This window comes from Anas acuta, chromosome 2, assembly GCF_963932015.1.
Source record: "Anas acuta chromosome 2, bAnaAcu1.1, whole genome shotgun sequence".
NCBI lineage: Eukaryota > Metazoa > Chordata > Aves > Anseriformes > Anatidae > Anas > Anas acuta.
Window position 1 is genome coordinate 58,184,430 of NC_088980.1, and position 18,245 is coordinate 58,202,674.

Sequence of the window (18,245 nt, forward strand, 5' to 3'; positions counted from 1 at the left end):
TATTTATTGCTGTATGTGTTCCTGATTTTTTTTTTCCTTCAAAGAGCAACCATACCATTTTTTTGCTACCACTGTGCAAAGAAATAGTCTATCGCTAGAAAATAGCTAGCATTCAATTATATATACATCTATATTATACACTATAAAGAACATACATATTATGATAATCTACCAATCTCTGTCCAGTGGTGGGAATTAATCACTCACAAAGGTGAAAGTACTCCTAACATTAATTAATTATCTAATTTTTGTATTTGGATTAGAAAAATGATTAAGCCAAGCTCACAAGAAATTTTATCTTTTTGTGTCATTTTCTTAAATTGCACGATACAGCAAATTATGTTAAAAAGTCACTTAGAAGCATGTATTTAATGTCCAATGCCCATAGGGTCACAGAACTAGCTTTTTCAACTACAGAAATTGCAGTTATACTTACATATATCACCACAAATTCTTGGCACCGTGAAAAACAGAGCATCAAAAATACAAAAGATCAGAATAAAGCTGCGTTGGTATCTGCATATAACTATAAGAAGTCAATCTAATCTGAAGTGGAAACCATGGGTGCTGTAACTTTCTGTAACCAAAAGGCTCAGGTACTTTCTTACCACTGCTGTATAACACCCCATTAGAAGAATACCATCTGTTCCACTCCCCCAAATGAAAATATTTCTCTCTTATCTGTACTGTCTTCAGAAAAAGGTTCTGAAAATGCTCAGTACTTGGGGTTAACGGAATTTAAATCTTTGATAAAACTAATGAATTCCAGAAGGCTTAGATTCATCTTGCTGTACACTGCAGTTTTACAGTGTATTATTTCTTGCAGACATATCAGGAAATGCTACCAACGTAACTCACCCTGCTTTTCAGAAGTGTATTTTCACTCAGTCTATTAAAAAATGATTAATGCACTGTATGTCAGCTTCTCATTTACTCATAAAAAAGAGGTTATACACCTATCAGCTTGATAATGTCAGGCCATCTCTTGTGAAAGATGACAGAAGAAAGAAATGCAGGTGAACAGGAAGAAACTGCTAGCTAACTCACTACTACAGACTTTCAGTAATTGTAAGTATTTGCATCCTAAGCCAGTAATCGCAAGTACATGCATCCTAAACCAGCTAGGCTCACTTCACTGTATACAAATAGCTTACACCAACTGTTGTCTGCTGCTTCCCCCAAGTGAATTATGATTTTTTTCCAACTTCAGGGCTTATTTTCCATATATGCCAATCTCTGGGTGTCTGGATGAGACCTTAGGAAGCTTTTGCATGCATGTGGCTTCTGTCCTTAAGGTGGGCTGTAGACCTCCCTTCTTCCCTGTCTTGTAAAGAATCACTCTGTGAATCCATTTTCCATGCAGCATCCCAGACTTCATGGCAATGATGACTGGTTAGTGATGGAGACTGCATCTTTGTGCCAGTCTGGAAGTTGGTGTGTGTTTAGTGGTGAAAACATGGAGCCAGGTGAGGATACTAATCGATTCACAGCTTGAACCTATTTGTGTTTGCCAAGTTTGATTTTGCCTCAGTACAAGTGACTAAGCTTTCAAATGGTCAGGGGAGAGGTATGATTTGGGTATGAGAGTCACATTTTGTCATGCACAGCAAGGAGATTCTCTGATGGCAATGATCAGCAAAACCATTGTGAAGATGGTAGTTCAGTTCCGTACAGATATAGTGAAGTACTGGATCAGACTCATGCTACAGAAAAGGGTGGTGAATCAAAGTGAGAACCAGAATATAGAACGGCCTGATTTCTAAATGAATTATGGTTAGTCTGGCCATCAGTCTGTTGCTAGATAAGCTAATGAAGGTAGAAAGTATTCTCCCCAAGAGATGAGAAGCTTTTGTCAACAGCTGTGGAAGAACTTGCCCAGGGCCATGTCCAAATGGCTTTTGAAGATCCCCAAGGAAGGAGATTTTACCAGCTCTCTAGGCAAGCTATTCCAGTGCTGTGTCACATGCACAGTATGGAAGTGCTTCCTGATGTTTAGATGGAACTTCTTGTGTTCCAGCATGTGTCCATTGCTTCTTGTCTTGTCACTGAGCACCACTGAGAAGAGCCTGTCTCTGTCCTCTTTGCACCCTCCTTTCAGGTATTTATAGACACTAATGAGATCCCCTGAGCCTTCTCTTCTGCAGGCTGAACAATCCCAGACATCAATTTAGACTGTGATTTAGTTTGATGAACACCCAAATGGAATGTATTCTCTCCATAATCTGCTCATTAATGGCAGAAAATAAAATTATTGTCGTCTTTCCAAGATCCTTATAGCTCATCTATCAAGGCACAATAAACTATTTTCATGATCCATCACTATGAGAAAAAGAGCTACTAATTAGGTTGTCAATGGATAGATCATACATTTCCCTTGTGTTTTCCTTTGTAAATTCCCAAAGAGCTTTCAGTTCAGATTCTGATGCTGAGTAACTGGACTTGACCAGGACTGGTATCTGGGTTGACTATCAACGGGGTAAGGTAGTTGCCAGGGTACTGGTACATCAGTGTTTCTTTTGTAGCATGCTTGGTGTAGAGCTTGAACAGAACAATTATCTCTTAGCTTGGATGGCAGAAGTTCATATACTGAGCTGAGCTACATAGTGGTGGCTTCAAAAGAAGGACAAACGAAACTCTGCTTGCTCAGGATTCAACAGGAGACACCTAGGCACCGCCTCTCAGCTACATGCTTTTAAAGCAATAGGAATTATTTTAGCTACCAGTAGCATAATAATGTTTCAACAGTAACAGCACAGAAATTTTGCACTGACTTGGAAATGCCAATTTGATTCATGCAACAGTACATGATACTTGAATCTAAAGTAAAGAGGAGTAAAGTAAAGTGAAGAGGAGAAAATAATTTTTCTAGCTGGATGTGCCACAAGGGAATGCTGAAAGGAATTCTCATTTCTATAAGGAAGAGGCAGCAGAGGCGTAAAGAAGAAAATATGTCTATTAATAAATGAAAAGGTGTGAAGAATTTAAATATTCAAAAATGGCTGAAAGACAGGCTGCTTTTTAAATTGCCTTCATCAAGAAAAAAAAAAAGAAAAAAAACAGAAAAAGTTTGAAGAACTCTTGTGAACAGCGTAACGGTGAGAGTTTCATCACTGTAAGCTGTTAACGACTGGAGCAAAATACCAGCTATTTTGCTCAGAACCAGAGTATGCGCCAGTCTAGGACAGAACTGAACCAATTTGACACAAAACTCCATACCATGGAGTACGATGACTTGTGTAACATAGGATAATGGAGTAATTAATTTCAAAGACTTTAAATCTGTTAGTCTAGAGCACTGCAGTACTTTGTAGGCACTGGTGCTTTGGAGGAAGTAGAAAAGTCACCTCACCTTAACACAAGCTCTGAAAGGTAAAAAACAAATAGCAACAACAACAAAAAGGTGAGTGGTTAGAAACTTGGGTTTATAAACAATGCATCAGGACAAAATATCTTGAGTTGGTAAGGGCAGAAGATGAGGTAGGTTTATAGCAATATTTAATAAACTAAATTTGGTGGCTAGATTTTTTGTTATAAAATCAGTCTCTAGGACTTCCAGAAATGGTTAGAAGATAAAGAATGTTCTATATCTGCATTTTGACCAAGGATTTCATGGTGACTACAATTTTCAAAATGACCTTTAGTGGACATAATATTTTTGGTCATGATTTTGACTCCATAAACTGAAAATTGATCTTACCTGAATGCCTGATCTGAAAGCTACACAAGGAATAATAATAATAAAGATCCTGAATGTCTCACAAACATTCATGAAACATTAATTCCTGAATGTCTGTGAAATATTTAGACCTTCTGGTCATTTGTTCCATGAGAGTGCTTGGTAAATAAGAAGTGTGTAAACACGTGAGAGATGTGAAATATTAAAGTTTGAAAAAAGATTTTTAATTCAATATATAGCTAGGAGGGATGTCATGCAAACCTTGTGATAACACTTTCTAAATATGCCAGCCAAAAGAATGGTTTCCAGGGCTTTTGGCAAATGTGTTATGTTGCTGCTAAACCATGAACTTCCAGTGAAGTGGCTGGAACATCTTGGGAAGCTTAGCACGTTTCTTCTTTCTGTAGTTCATGTGAGGTGGCTTTGACACTTTCAGCTGCCTTATCAGAAGTGTGATGCTCTCTGGTAACAGCAGCAAATTCATACTGGAAACTAAATGCAAAGTAGCTGAATAGTTTTCCTTGAAGATTGTATCTAACTAAATTAGGCTTATGATATTTCTCTTCGTGTTTTAATAATTAAAGCTATGATAATACAGTCATCATATAAAAGATTAAGAAGCATAATCATGGGAAATTATCTTCTTTGAGATCAGTATTGCTAATGAACCTATTAAGCTGAACTAACCTTTCACAGGAACAACTTCCAGTCTCTAAAGAAGGAAATACTTGGAAAACAAACTACCTACTGCTCTTTCTGTTCTGGAGAAGATAGTGATCTCATTTTGCTCTAAAGCATCAGTTTATACATTTTTGTTTGACATTTTTATCCAATCCAGATACCTTTCCATAGGCAGCATTTCCAGTGAAACTAGTTGGATTTTGCCCAAGAAAATATTCAATAAAACTACAGAAGGAATAAAATACTTTGCCACCAACTTTTAGAAATAAATTGTTTCTGCACAGTTCATTTTAAAGTAGTGTCTCACTGGAGTGTCTAGGCAGTAGAGCAAACAAGATAAATCAGCTGAAATGGAATGATCTTGTTCAGCATTTCTTGGGATTTTGCCTACTTTGAGATTTTTCTCTCCCATTCCATTAATATTTTTCTTTAAAAAAAATAGTATTACAGATTGTATAGCTCTCCTTGCATTCTTTAGATGATAACCTGTTCAGGGTAGGCTGGCTCTGTTGGTGCAATAACTAACACAATGGTCCCCAGCCAAAGACTAATGGCCTTTCATTCTGTTGCAATGTAAAAAAAATAATAAAATAAATAGAATTTGAAACCTAAATGTTATATAATGACACTGAAACACCTAAGGACCAGTCTCTAAGAAGTCTGCATGAGCCGAGAGGACTCCTGACAATAGACAGGTTATTGCTGCAATAGTGGTGCAAACAGAGAAGGATCCCAATTCCTTCCTATCTGTCAGAAAGGCCTAATATGGATGTGATACATACGTAAATGGATGTTAACCACTAGGATAAGAAATGCCTAAAGTATCACATGGTATGGTCTTTGTAAACTTTGAATCAATCTATACATTGGATGATCTAGGGCCCACTGAGACAACATCATTTAGCTGTCTCACAAATTATCACTCTTGATATCTCTTGGTCTACTAGGCCAAAGAATCTCTGAGAATGGAAAAGTGTATTTAATTCTGGGCAAGACTATACTTAAGAACATACTAAGTCTACTTTATTTCTTTCCAGCTGAACCTGTAGTTTTCTTTAACAAATGAATGTCACTGCATGGGTGCCTATTGTTCAACCTAATAAAACGTAAATGATGTGTTAAATGGGTCCTAATTAATGTCAGTCTAACCTGCCATATAGCATATACAACCCCTTAAGAACCACACTGGGCACCTAATACGGAAAAGCACTGACATACATGCCTAACATTAAGGAGAATCAGAAGTCCTAGTTGGCTTCAGCACAACTTAGAACAAGGCTTGAAATAAATCATATGGCCAAAACAATCATGTAACATGCTGCTTGCCTGAATGTAGGACTTTAGGTGGAAAGGCCTGCACTTGTAAAAATTCTTAACTAGGGTAAATGGAGTATAATAAAACCACTCTTTTTTTTTTTTCTTTTTTTTTTTTTTTCTGTGCTATTTTCTCATGGAATTTCTGAGTCAAGTCCAGCATCTTCCTCTTTGTACTGAGGAGGAACTAAAAATACAGAAACGAACTAACAAGCTTAAAGCCCCCCAAATGAGAACCTTGCTCACAACTACTCTCTTTTGACAAATCAAACTTTTCTACAGAGGCAATTTGCAGATTGTTGTTATTAAAGCCAGATGAAATGATCCATAGCATTTAAAATCTGCAATGACATGTGAAATCATGAGGCTGATCATCCTCCATAAAATTCAGGAGTGAGAGCAATGTCCTGGCTTAAGAAGTCTCAGTGTTACTGCTGAGCAATACAGATAAGCTTGTGAGTGTGGCATGTGGATCTGCCTCAGGTCCAGACCAAGACTGTGGAAGATGCCCTCTAAGAAACAAAGGGCTGCCACACATTGAGCTCCATAAGTAAAGCACGTGCCACTGAACTTGCTTTCCTTGGCATACATATATAGCACCACATTTAATCAGAAAAAAAAAAAAAAACAACAAAACAAAAAAAAAAAAAAACAAACACAAACACCCAAAAAACCCCTCTACCTGAACAAGACTCTTTAGCACTTAACTCTCCTTGAAGGAAGAGGGTGCGGCAATAATCGTAGGACAGATATTAGTTCTCTATATTACTGTCATTTCTAGAGTAACCTGTAAAAATGCATGGAGTTGTAGAATTGTTGAATGGTTTGGGTTGGAAAGGACCTTAAAGATCATCCAGTTCCACCACTCCTGCCATGTGCAGGGATGCCACCCATTAGATTGGGTTGCCCAAAGCCCCATCCAGCCTGGCCTTGAACATCTCCAGGAATGGGGCATCCACAGCTTCTCTTGGCAACCTGTGCCAGTGCCTCACCATATATGCATAAATACATACACATAGATATACATACATAGACATGTATGTGAAGGGTTTTAATAATTTCAGTCTCCTGCTCTCTGGGCTTAAAACTTTCACACAAATGGTAACTTACCTGACAATGAAAAACTTATCAGTCTCCGACTTCCCTGTCCCTGGATTGAATCTTCATTGGTGATGCTTTTAAAAATCTGCTGGAAGAAGAATAAAGGTGAGAAGGAGGAGTCTCCTGTATCTCTTGAACAGACAAACTGCTGAGTAACTGTCCTTTTTACAACATAACCAACTAAGAGTCAAATAGACAACCATTAATCAAAACAATGTTTTCATTCAGGTAATGATTTACCCACTAGTCGGCTAACTCAGACCTTCCTGGATGCATTTGATTAAAACAGAATGATACAGCAATATTACTGTAATTTTAATATAGCGGTTCCTCACACAGAAAGGGACTATTTATTAAATGAGATAAAAGTAATGCATAAGGATGGGGATATGGCTCTCACCTCTACTAATGTCTGTCTTTATAACATATTAAAAGAGTAGAAAATCTTTTTCCAGGAAGTTTATTGCACATTTCTCTGAGCTTACTGCTATCCTGTGCAAATAACTGTGAATTATGATACCGGTAAGTATTGAGGGTGAATCTGAAAAAAAAAAAAAGTACATCAACAGGTGGCCTTTTGTACTCACTTGTCTGTACCTTGTTTTTTGACAAGGATCATGTCCACAGCTTGAGTTTTAATGTCAAGCTTTAGCTCAGCAAGTTCATTGGTGGGCTGACGTTGGGCAAGTTAGGACCCAGGTTGCCTCCTGGTTGTGATCAGAACTGGGAAGCAAAAACCCCTCATGACAGTGTCTGGGGCATAAATAAGAACCTGCATCAGCTGGGGGACAGCAGTTTCCACTGCTGTTTCCCTGAACAGAGCAGAAGAGATGCTACCATGAGACAGGCTCCAAGTTCAGCAGGGCGATGGTGCTACTATGACTACCTCCCACTGACTCTGGAGCCAAACCAAGTGCTGCTCTGCTCCTAGGAAGTCACAGCTCCTCACCAGTCTTGTTGTTTGGCTTTCAGGCAAAAAAAGAAAAAGAGCATTTATGCAGTTAAGTTCCAGTTTCTGCCATGAGACAGTAACTGAAGTCCCACTCAACTGTGACTCATTGCTCAGTATATTAAATATTGTGTATTCAAGCTTAACTTAGAAAACAAGCTCTTCTTTGTCCCCACAGAGTTCAAACCAGAGCAAGGGAGCATTGCAGCCCCCTAGCAGGGATTAAGCAACAGGCACAGCTGGCAGGTCAACACACAAGTGACACATAGATTGTAAATACAAGGGGTGAATTTAGACACCATTGAAAAATGGGCTCTGGTGTACTTGACCTTTTGCCATAATCAGTTTGTTTCTCGTAGACTATTTAAATGGGATAAGGAGTACTGAATAGAGTGACAATACAAGTGAATTTAAGTAGAAACACCCCAGCTGGATCACAGCTAACTAGTTGTAATTACAGCTTTGGACTTCTCAGGTATGCAGGTTTCAATCTATTTATTAAAGCCGCCGCTGATAGGAAAGGTACACATTTATATCATTATTATACATGACACTGAGAATTTTGTGACAAGAACTCAGTAACCTTTATCAGCTGAAGTTGTGAAACAATGGCAGAAACAATGACATTTCTTTGTCAAGATGTATTTTTCATACGACCTCGTTGACTGGCATTTATTATACATTTTCCTTTCAGGCTTACTACTTATGGTCTTCTCATGATTTTGTCTGGGACAGTGCCTGGGCCAACTGCCCTAGATACTTGCATATTTGCAAAATGTGCACTTTTTTCCAGCCCTTAAACATTTCCCCAGGATTCTTAAATCTGCCACAAATCAGCATGGACAGTTTAATGATCTATGTTTTGAACAGTTAGGGATGGAACTGATGGTGTCCTGCAAATACCAGTGTGTTCAAAACTTAAAATATGTTGCTATTAAGGGTCCATAACTACATTATGGAAACTGAATCAGGACAGTAATGCTTGAGTAATGCATGGGCAAACGTAATGCATAGGCAAAAGCATGCCCAGCATGGCCAAAGCTGCAGTGCCAAAGCATGGCATTACATAAGGAGGACAGTAATGCAACCAGCCCTATAAGTGAAACAAGCTGTAGTGAGGGAAAAGAATAAATTAGATTTGCTTCTACAGGATCCATCTATTTTGTGGATCAGGTGCTCCTCACACTGCACATCTAAGTGCTCACCCCTCAGGCAATCACGGGGCCTTCAGTAGTGCTCCCTCAATTTCCCCTTGTGTCATGTTTTCTCATGGAAATCAAGGCACAAGGAGGTTGGAATAGGATTAAAGAATGGGGCATATCCAGTGTGTGCTCTGGGGCCCAATAATGTGCTGGCATCAGGTTGGGGCACACATCTGTACCTGGGACCTGGAAGTGCTCCTGCTTTTTTACTCTACAGACACGTCATTTCTGTGTATGAGAGTAATGTAATGTTTTAAAATTACCTGTCTGACAATAAACATTCCCCTTGGCTTTCCATGGAAAACAGTTCTCATGATTTGATTTGAAATGTTGACATAATTCTCCTAATCCTGGTTTTCCTGATCCCAATTCAGTCAGAGGTTTGACTAAAAGGTCTCAAAAAAATCAAAAAAATAGTCAAGTTTTGCTACAGTAGTGACAAAGAAAAGCTTAAGCTTTTAATTATGAAGAAAAAGAACCAAGTCAGACAGCACAAACATTTTAAAAACTCACCACTGTAAACAACTCTTCCCATATGTGGTGGGTTGACCTGGGCCACCTGCCAGATGCCCATTCTCTTGCTCCCCCTCCTGAGCAGGGCAGGGGGAGATGATAAGACAGAAAACCCCATAAAGCAAGCTCAAGACAGACAGATCACTTACTGATTACCATTCTACGCAAGAAAGACTCACCTTGGGGAAAATTAATTTATTTTATTCCCAAATGAATAGAGCTTGATGGAGAGAAAAAAACACAAAAAACAGAACACCTTTGCCCCACCCCACCTGCTTCCCAGGCTCACCCCACTGGACTCCTACCTCCCCCCTGTTCCCCAAGCAGTGCAGGGGTCTGGGGAGTGGGGCTGCGGTCACCCCCAGCAGCTCCTCTGTGCTGCCCCTTCCTCCTCACACCCTGGGCTCTCCAGGGGCTGCAGGGCAAGCTCCGCTGGGTGCCTGGAGCACCTCCTGCCCTGGCTGCTCACAGGGCTGCTTCTCGCACTCCTTTCCTCACTGCCGGGCAGCGTTTGGCCCTTGCTGAGCTCCTCTCTCCCTGAGGAGCCCACCCATAGGTGAGGGGCTCAGCCAGGCCCTGTGGTGGGGCCAAGGGGGACCAGCATGGGGCAGCCCCAGCCTTGCCTCACACAGCAGCCTGGAAGGCCCTACTACCAAAACCTGGCCACACACATCCCGTACACCCTACTATATTGTGCCTCTAGGCTTCATTTTAGCCAGCTCAGTAACTTTTTAAGTTGCAGAAAACATTGTGCAGCTCCTGTGCTTGATTCAAATAACAAGTGAAAAATAGCCTAAACTCAGTCCCTAAAAATGGTCGTTTCCTTCTGGCCAAATCCCGCATCCTGAAGCGGCAATACGAAAGTACGGCGAAATACCAGCGCTGCTGCCTATAAGTGAATTATGAACTATGTAGATTATCCCAGCGTAGCTCTGAGATGCACTGCTATGGTCATTTTGATAATGCCTAGCACTTAACCTTAGTGATTTTAAAAGATGTTACAACATTTCTTTGAAGCTTAGCCAACAAAGGGAATGCACAGCACTAAGGCTGCATGGGATGGAGGTGCAATGCAAATTAAAGACTTCAGTGTACAAAGCTTCAAACCAAGATCCTAGCTGTAGCACTTCCTAAATCCTCTCAACCCCTGTTCTGTACAGCTCCACTATCCCAAACTGGTGTCTCTTTTCTCCAGTGGCCCAGTGAAATGGCTTGGCTCCGAGGCCTCCACTCGGCCAACAGGTATGCTGCACCTTCCCACCTGAGAGGCTGGTCCCAGCAGCTGGGCACATGCCCAAGCAGGCTCAAGAGCAGATGCAAATCCTTTCTCAAAAATAAATAATTATGCAAGGACATACCCAAGGAAGGATATTACAACACTTTGGAAAGTGGTTTTACTTGAATATTGATGTAGGGAGTTGCGACAACCAGTGGGGGCAGAAGAAAAGTTATGTCAACAGCACGGCATGATTTAGCTTGCTGTGTAAGGAAAGGTGAGCATGAAGGAGTTCTCCCTCAGCTTTTTGACCAGACAAGGTCATTATGTTTGTCTCACTGTCTAACTGAAGGTAAGTTTCCAGGACCAAGCCAAAATCTCAGCAAAGTGGAAACAATGCGAAAAGTCTTCCAATTTAAGTCCAATATTTTGAGAAAAAAAAAAAGCTATTGGCTTCTGTTTGGACTCGCTATTTTCTGACGTAGTATCAGATTCTCCTCAGTAGTGAGAAAAGGCTAAGAGTGCTCTGCACAGGATAGGGTAAAGCTGGGTGTGTGCTCACTAACGATCACTGGCAACTGCACAGAGTGGGATTTATAAAGCGTTGATGCCTGGGATGAAAAAGTGCATGGGTCATATTCCTCCTTCTTGCCATTTATCATGAAAGAAACCCAGACTAATTTTAGTAGCTCCAATATAATTACACTAGGAGTGTTGTCACTGTAAGTAAACTTTGAATTTAGTCATCAGGAAGTAAAAAATAAACTCTGCTCAACTGCCACTGAAAACACAGTTAGCTGACAGAACAACATTCATCTTATCACTTGACATCTTACAGACTTAAGACCTTGGCATGAAAGGAACAAATGTAATTTTCCTTTTATAACTGTGGTGCTCTTTTATGCCCTTGAAGAGCTCAGTCTGAATTACTTTAATATTTTTGTTTGTTTGTTTATAATGTAACGTTTGCACATTGTGCAGCAAAACCTAATTATTTTTAAAGTCCTGATGCGAAACAGGATTAATATGCTTTTATTACATGCTTCTACCATATGTAGTCATGAAAAGATGGGACCTGAGCTGCAGCTTGAAGCCTAGCTGTAGCTCTCAGCAGAGCGTTGTCATTTCCATGGGCAGGAGTGTGTACACTCAAGCACTTGAAGCACCAGTACTTCTTTCACAATATTCTCCAGTAAACACACCCTGAAAAAAACTTCTGGTCCAGCACGGTTTCCCAACCACTGAAGCACAGGCAAAAGGCAACCACCAGGGCAGTCACAGCTCTCTGCAAAGTGTGGGGAGGTATTTGAGGCCAGATCAAAGCCTCTCAGGACATGCTGAACCAAGGAAAGGTCCACATTTGGAAATGTTTTTCATTTTCTTGGTAGAGAGAGAAAAGACAGAAGGAGATGACTGAAAACTAAAAATAATACAGTGTTTTCCTGGCATCGCTTTTCCTTGTGAGTAGTTCCTGCAAATGCTGGAGGGAATTCATGTGACCCTGAATGAGAAAGGAAGCAGGCTTCACACTGGCAAATGGAGCCCTTGAGACTCCCTTTCTTCGTATGTGTTATGAAAAAAAAAAACACAACACAACAACAACAAAAAATACCAAATTTGAGAAATCCCACAGTATGACAGTCCATCAGCTCTTACTGAGGCAAGATTCCAAGTGCATCACTAGAACTTTGTCAAGCCAGAAGCTCAGAACAAGGACTCTGACAGCTAATTAAAAATATATCCTAAAATACTTTGCTCTTCACTGGTCTATCTGGATATATGGAGGAGTACCAAGGACAACAGTCTTGCTCCTAAAAATAAAGTGGCTCCAGGGTACACCTCAGGTGCATCTGTTCAGCCTTCCTGTTATACCTAGGCAAATACTTTTAGAAAGTATGCAATGTGAATAGAGGTCTGGAAGAAGCTGTAAACAAGCTTGCCTGCTGCTGCAGTAGAAAATATGCTTTCCAGCAGCGGATTGACCTGTAATAATGCAACATGCTGGTAAAGTGTGCTCTGCACCACTTTCTAAGCTACTTCTAGCATGTTTGTATGTTGCACAGCCCAACTTAATTATGTTAAAGGTCGTGCTGATATGGAACAGAATATGATTTTATTACCTGATTTTACCACATCTAGACGTACACAGGTAGCAAGTACAAGCACAAATTCCTTTTCCAACACACAGCACAGAAAAAACAGCCGTGTCTTATCATTTAGTAACACACTTTACTCTCTAGAAGGGCATTTTTGACCCCTGTGGCCCCTTGTCTGTGACACAGACAAGGGAATTCAACAAAGCCAAGCAAATTTTCTTTTCCCATAAACAGAAGAAACGTCTGATTTAAGAAATCGTACTCTTCACTAAGATCCAAGGCACTTGGGTAGCAGCAGCTTCAACTGCAAAACAATGGTAACATTTAATGGTCAAAACTGATATTATCTCACATAGACCAGTATTTCTTACATTTAAAACAGAGAAAACTGCAGTGACACTAATGTAGACTAAATGCTTGGGTACTGAAAGTTTTCATAGCTCAACCTGGACCATAATACCTATTAGCAAGAGCTTCTTTTATTAAAAAAAAAAAAAAATAATAATAATAAATATATACATATATAAAATAAAAATAAACACTTCTAAGAACACATCAAAGTATTCAGAGGGGCTCTCACACTTCCCAGCAGCATTACTCAACCTGCATGGAAGACAGAAGAGTACAATGAAAGAAACCTAGAAACTACAAAAGCAAATCAGCAAAGTATATTCTGTTTGTATACACCAGTCCTGAGGATGAAAAGAAGCAGATGAGTGCCTTGCAAATAAAAGAGAAGCTGGTGACCTGTGCTTGATTCAAATAACAAGTGAAAAATAGCCTAAACTCAGTCCCAAACTGTGTATCAGCAAAAGGAAAAAAAATAAATAGTGCTAGATGTGTCAGAGCTAAAGACATGGTGTTGCAGAGCAGGGGGAAAGATGAGACTGGTCAGTAACTGCCTGCCCTACGCTTGCTTCAAGCTCCAGTTCTGTGTTCTCTGAGTCTCAGGAACACCAAATTTGCCTGCAGATTTAAAATAAAATAAACAAAGTTATTGGCCTGAATTCAATGGTCAGAAGGAAAAGAAGAAGGTGATGCTTCGCTCTGCCTCCTTCCATCTGTTTGCATTTTTCAGTTCATCTGAGACATAAGATGGGTCCAAAATTCCCCAGACTGAGGCAGGAGCAGAGTACCAGCCTTCACTCTGCTCTGCTTTGCTGGTGTCAGTTTAAATCAGCTTTGAGCTACTGTTTTAACAAACCAGCATGTACATGGCACAGGTGTCAAGAAGAGTTTCTCAAAAAATTATTATGCCCTAAACAAGCTCTGTTTGCTGTTATTGTTTCCCCCTTGATTTCACTGAACTCTTAATACTAGGACAACTTCTTAAGTGTGAAGTGTCTTTCCACAGTACAAGAATATAAGGCATTGTGCCAAGTTCACGCTTCACATTGTGCCATCCACTTCAGAGAGGGAATGGCTCTCAGTTGATCTGGGTGAATACTCCCATTTCCTCCCAGTCTTGACTGTAAAAAGGCATAGCTGGGGAAGAAAACTTGACTAAATATCCACAGGCTGCAGAAGTGCTTCTTTTCCCTCCATGACCTGACTTCTACCACCTCTTGGGAACACAGGGTAGGCTGGGATGCATGGGGTGGGCTGTGAAAGGAGCAAATGGAGATCCAAGCTCCATGACTGTCTCTGACAGAATTATGGCTCTAATCCCAGGCTACACTTTGAAAATCCAGCCCTAATTAGTGGCAGTACTTCAGCTACAACCCTCACTCTGTTAACAGAATTATCCAGCTCTTGAATGCAATATATTCCACTTATCCTGTTAGCTCGTTAAGCCACTGTGCTGGCACTGCAGTATTTTCCTATCAGGTGATTGCAAATCGCATGCAGCCAGTTTCTCCGTTAGCAGAGCCTAACGCCCTGCTGGATTCTCTGCAGCTGACTTGCGTCCCTGAAGGACTGTGACCACACACGTGCCACAGTCTTCCCCCTCTGTTGTGGTCAGTGCTGTTCTAGCCCTGTAATGCAGCCCTTTCTCACTGCTGTTCCCTGATTAAGGGGAGAATTTGCCTTTACGGCCATGTCACAATTGCCCTCTGAATGCAGAAGGCTTCTGTTGCCTCCTCTTGCAGCAGTGCTTCTATCATTATTTTTTCTCCAGGAAACAGAAGTTTTTCACTCCCAAAAGCTTCCCTCCTAGAAACCCTTGCAGAAATTAGCAAGCAAATAAACATTTTTTTTCCACTCAAAGTGTAATGAACTCTTTCAGCAGATTCTAGATCATGACGCCCAACTAGTATTATAGAACAAAATTGCTGCTTAGTACTATCAGTATGGTCCTCTAGAAGGCAACTACTAATAGGTTTGTGACAAGCGTACATTCAGTGACAGCATGCACTAAGTACACCAGGTCTCCATGTTGGCACGAAGATATTTGCTGTTTCCCAACCTACCCTATGTGGGCAGAACACTGGTTTAGAGTAATGACAAGACAGAAGAGGGATGTTATGAGCAACCACTTTCAATTAAAACAAAAGCAAGGACTGAAGCAACAAATCAGCATCTCCCCCAGAGTCCAACATCTTTTTCTTCCAAAATGTTATTAGATTCAGCTTTTTCATTGTTTCAACAGTTCTGGCTAATAAACTTCAGCTATCCTTTGGCAGCAGAGGAGAAGCTTTGATTAGAGATTTTGATCTTCCTATGCTCTTTGGAAATTTCATTTAAATAAATTCTTAGATTTTCAGATGCTTAAACAGTTGTGCCCGCATTTGTGATAGTGTTTAATTTGTGCTTTATGGGTTGAATGCTGGGTTACAGCTAAGAGACGGTCATTTTTCTTGACATGTAGCAAACTTCTTAGGAGGACTGCTTTCCGCAGGATACCTCACCAAGGACTCATTGCAGCTCTGAGGCTGCATGCAATTTGACATCAGTGGGCCTTTAAGCACTAATATGTCCCTCAGCAAGTTTAAAGCAGTCCAAAGGATGGCAGTAGTTTACACCCCAATGTGCAAAACAAACTTTTACAGACACAAAAGGCTCTTCCTTCCCACTGCCCTTGCCTCTGGTGCAGTTAACTGAGAAGAAGGCTCTCTGCAGTTGCTAACCAATTCCGTGCTCCCAAGAGCTAGCATTATCCAGAAAACAAACAAACAAACAAAAAAAAACACTAAGGAAATCTAGGTTTAAGATCAGATTAACATCAAGCAGCTGCCTAATGCAGGACAGGATCACGCCTGTAAACCTGACAGGTCTGTACACAGAGTATTAATGTGCTTAAGCACTCTCACAGCAAAGAACTGTGTGTAAATAACAGCCTCTTGGGAGCAGCTACGCAAATCCCTACACCACGGAAATAATTGGCAGCAGCACCATTGATGGGTAAGACAGGCCCAGTGGGCACTGTTCGGGTCCTGCAATTAGGCACAAAATTTGCCCATGTAGACTCTAAATTCAGTCTTCTCAAGAACATGTCCTGTTTGCACGGAGAACTAAAAAATCACCACTAATGCCTTTTCTCTTTGAACTACAGAACAAGGAGGGGGATCAAAATGCAGGGCGAATATGGTAGAAATACCCTAAAACGCAACACATGGATAATGTCTTCAGAAGGCAGTAAACTGTGCTAGGCAGCAGTTATTGGAGGCTTTAGAAACTCCTCGCTCTTCTCATGCAGCTAAGCTGGGACAAGTACATAGATGAATAATGCTGACACGCGTGGGACGCCCGGCTCACTCAGCTCAGCTGTGTTTGAGGAAGGGCTCCAAGCATTCATCTTGCTGTCAGAGAGTCTGGATGAAGGAATCTGGCCAATGACCCTTCCCGCCATAAAAGAAGCAGCAAGGCAGTGAACAATGCCCATTCTTCTAAATGAATGCCCCGAATATCAATTCCCTACAAATAGCATTATTTTGAAAAGTGAGTTACAAACCCTTTGCGTTCAACCTTGGATCCTACTTTTGGCAGAACTGAAGTGACTGCAGAAATTTATAGTCTGCTTTAATAAATAGGGAAATATCTCTGCTCCTTCAAATGCCCCTTAATCTTGCTGAATTACTAATAAAACATTTGCACTCCATAGGGCATTTTTCTAGTCATGCTAGCACACAAAGGGTAAAGCTGAGAAGAAAAAATAAAAAGTTCTAAGTGACAGTATCTACAGTCTGTTAGTTAATGCAGCCACATTCATGCTCAGTTTCTTCTGTGCATCTTTTGGGAGATACATCAGAGCCAGCAGAAACTACTTATCCTATCTCAGTAAATCCATGGTCTATTTTTTATTTTATTTTTTATTTTTTATTTTTTATTTTTTATTTTTTATTTTTTATTTTTTATTCTAATTGCCTTTGTTCTACTATTTGGCTGCTTGCTGCAGCTGAGCACCCACTGCCTTGTTTGCCTTAGTTTGTGGCTATCTCCAGCAGCGGGTTTTAAAAAGCCAACAGTTTTATCCAGTGAAGAGCGCTTGTGGAAATACTGATTGTAATCAAACTGTCACAGAATAATGGTGTTGGAAGGGATCTCCTGAAGTCACCTGGTCCAACCCTTCAGTGAAAGCAGGACCAATTTGGAGTAGGATACTTGGGGCACTGTCCCACTGAGTTCTGAGTATCTCCAAGGAAGGAGAAAGGACAAGATCCCTGGGAAAGACCCCAAAAGTTCCTGAGGTCTAATCCAAACTTCCCTTGCTGCAACTTGTGCCTGCTGCCTGCTGTGATTTCACCGTGCTCTGTGAGAAGAGCGAGCCTCCTTCTGCCCTACACCCTCCCACTGTGTAGTTAAGGGCATCGCTAATATTCTGCTTAAGACTTCTCCTCTTAAGACTGCACAAATCCGCCTCTGTCTCTGCCACTCCTCATACATAATGTCAATGACTAATCTGAAAGATAAAGAAATTAGGGGCCAAGCTCATTCTGAACATGACTGTGGTAGGGTTTTATGGCAAACTTAAGGTATGCCACAAATTTTTTAGGGGAAGCAACGTTTACAAAATCCAGTCTCTGATAACAGCTGAGGTCACTACAGCAATTTGGGTATCATGGCTTCACAAAGGACTTGGCCTGCTGCATGCTGGATGCGAAAGACTTCTGAATGTGAAGTCATTAAATATGACAGGAGGGGGGAAAGGATGTCAGCTAAATGCAGGAGTGCTGTCACTGCAGAGAAGTCATTAGCGTGCATATCATTAGCGTGTATAATATTATAATTAGTCTGTCTAATGATATAATTCTTGTAGATGTTAATAAATAAATCACATCTTAACAGCAAGAGAGGTGAGTTTTGGTGCGTGTGTCAGTTTTAATGGAGATCAGCGCAGAATCTGTCTCAAACACTTCCATCAGTCCTGGGAAATTGCTCTTGTGGCACAGATCAAGGCAATGCAGAGGTTCATACCTGTCCTGGTTTTGCCTGGGATAGAGTTAATTTTCTTCCTAGGAGGAGGTATGGTGCTGTGGTATGGTATGGTTTTGGATTCAGGATGGACATGGCTGGGCATCAGTCAGCGGGTGGTGAGCAATTGCATTGTGCATTGCTT

At 40.7% G+C, this 18,245-nt stretch overlaps 1 protein-coding gene across 16 annotated transcripts in view; it reads right to left on the minus strand.

The window, feature by feature from the left end:
- HECW1 (HECT, C2 and WW domain containing E3 ubiquitin protein ligase 1) overlaps positions 1-18,245 on the minus strand; it is a 255,444-nt gene that overhangs the window by 95,424 nt on the left and 141,775 nt on the right. For 15 of the 16 annotated variants that reach the window (XR_011094036.1, XR_011094037.1, XR_011094038.1 and 12 more), the window contains one exon: positions 6,782-6,860. Coding sequence is in view for 13 of the 16 variants with exons in the window: in XM_068674879.1 (XP_068530980.1) it covers positions 6,782-6,860 (79 nt within the window). In the remaining 3 variants the exon portion in view is untranslated. The remainder of the gene's footprint in view (positions 1-6,781; positions 6,861-18,245) is intronic. The other variant, XM_068674874.1, reaches the window with a different exon arrangement.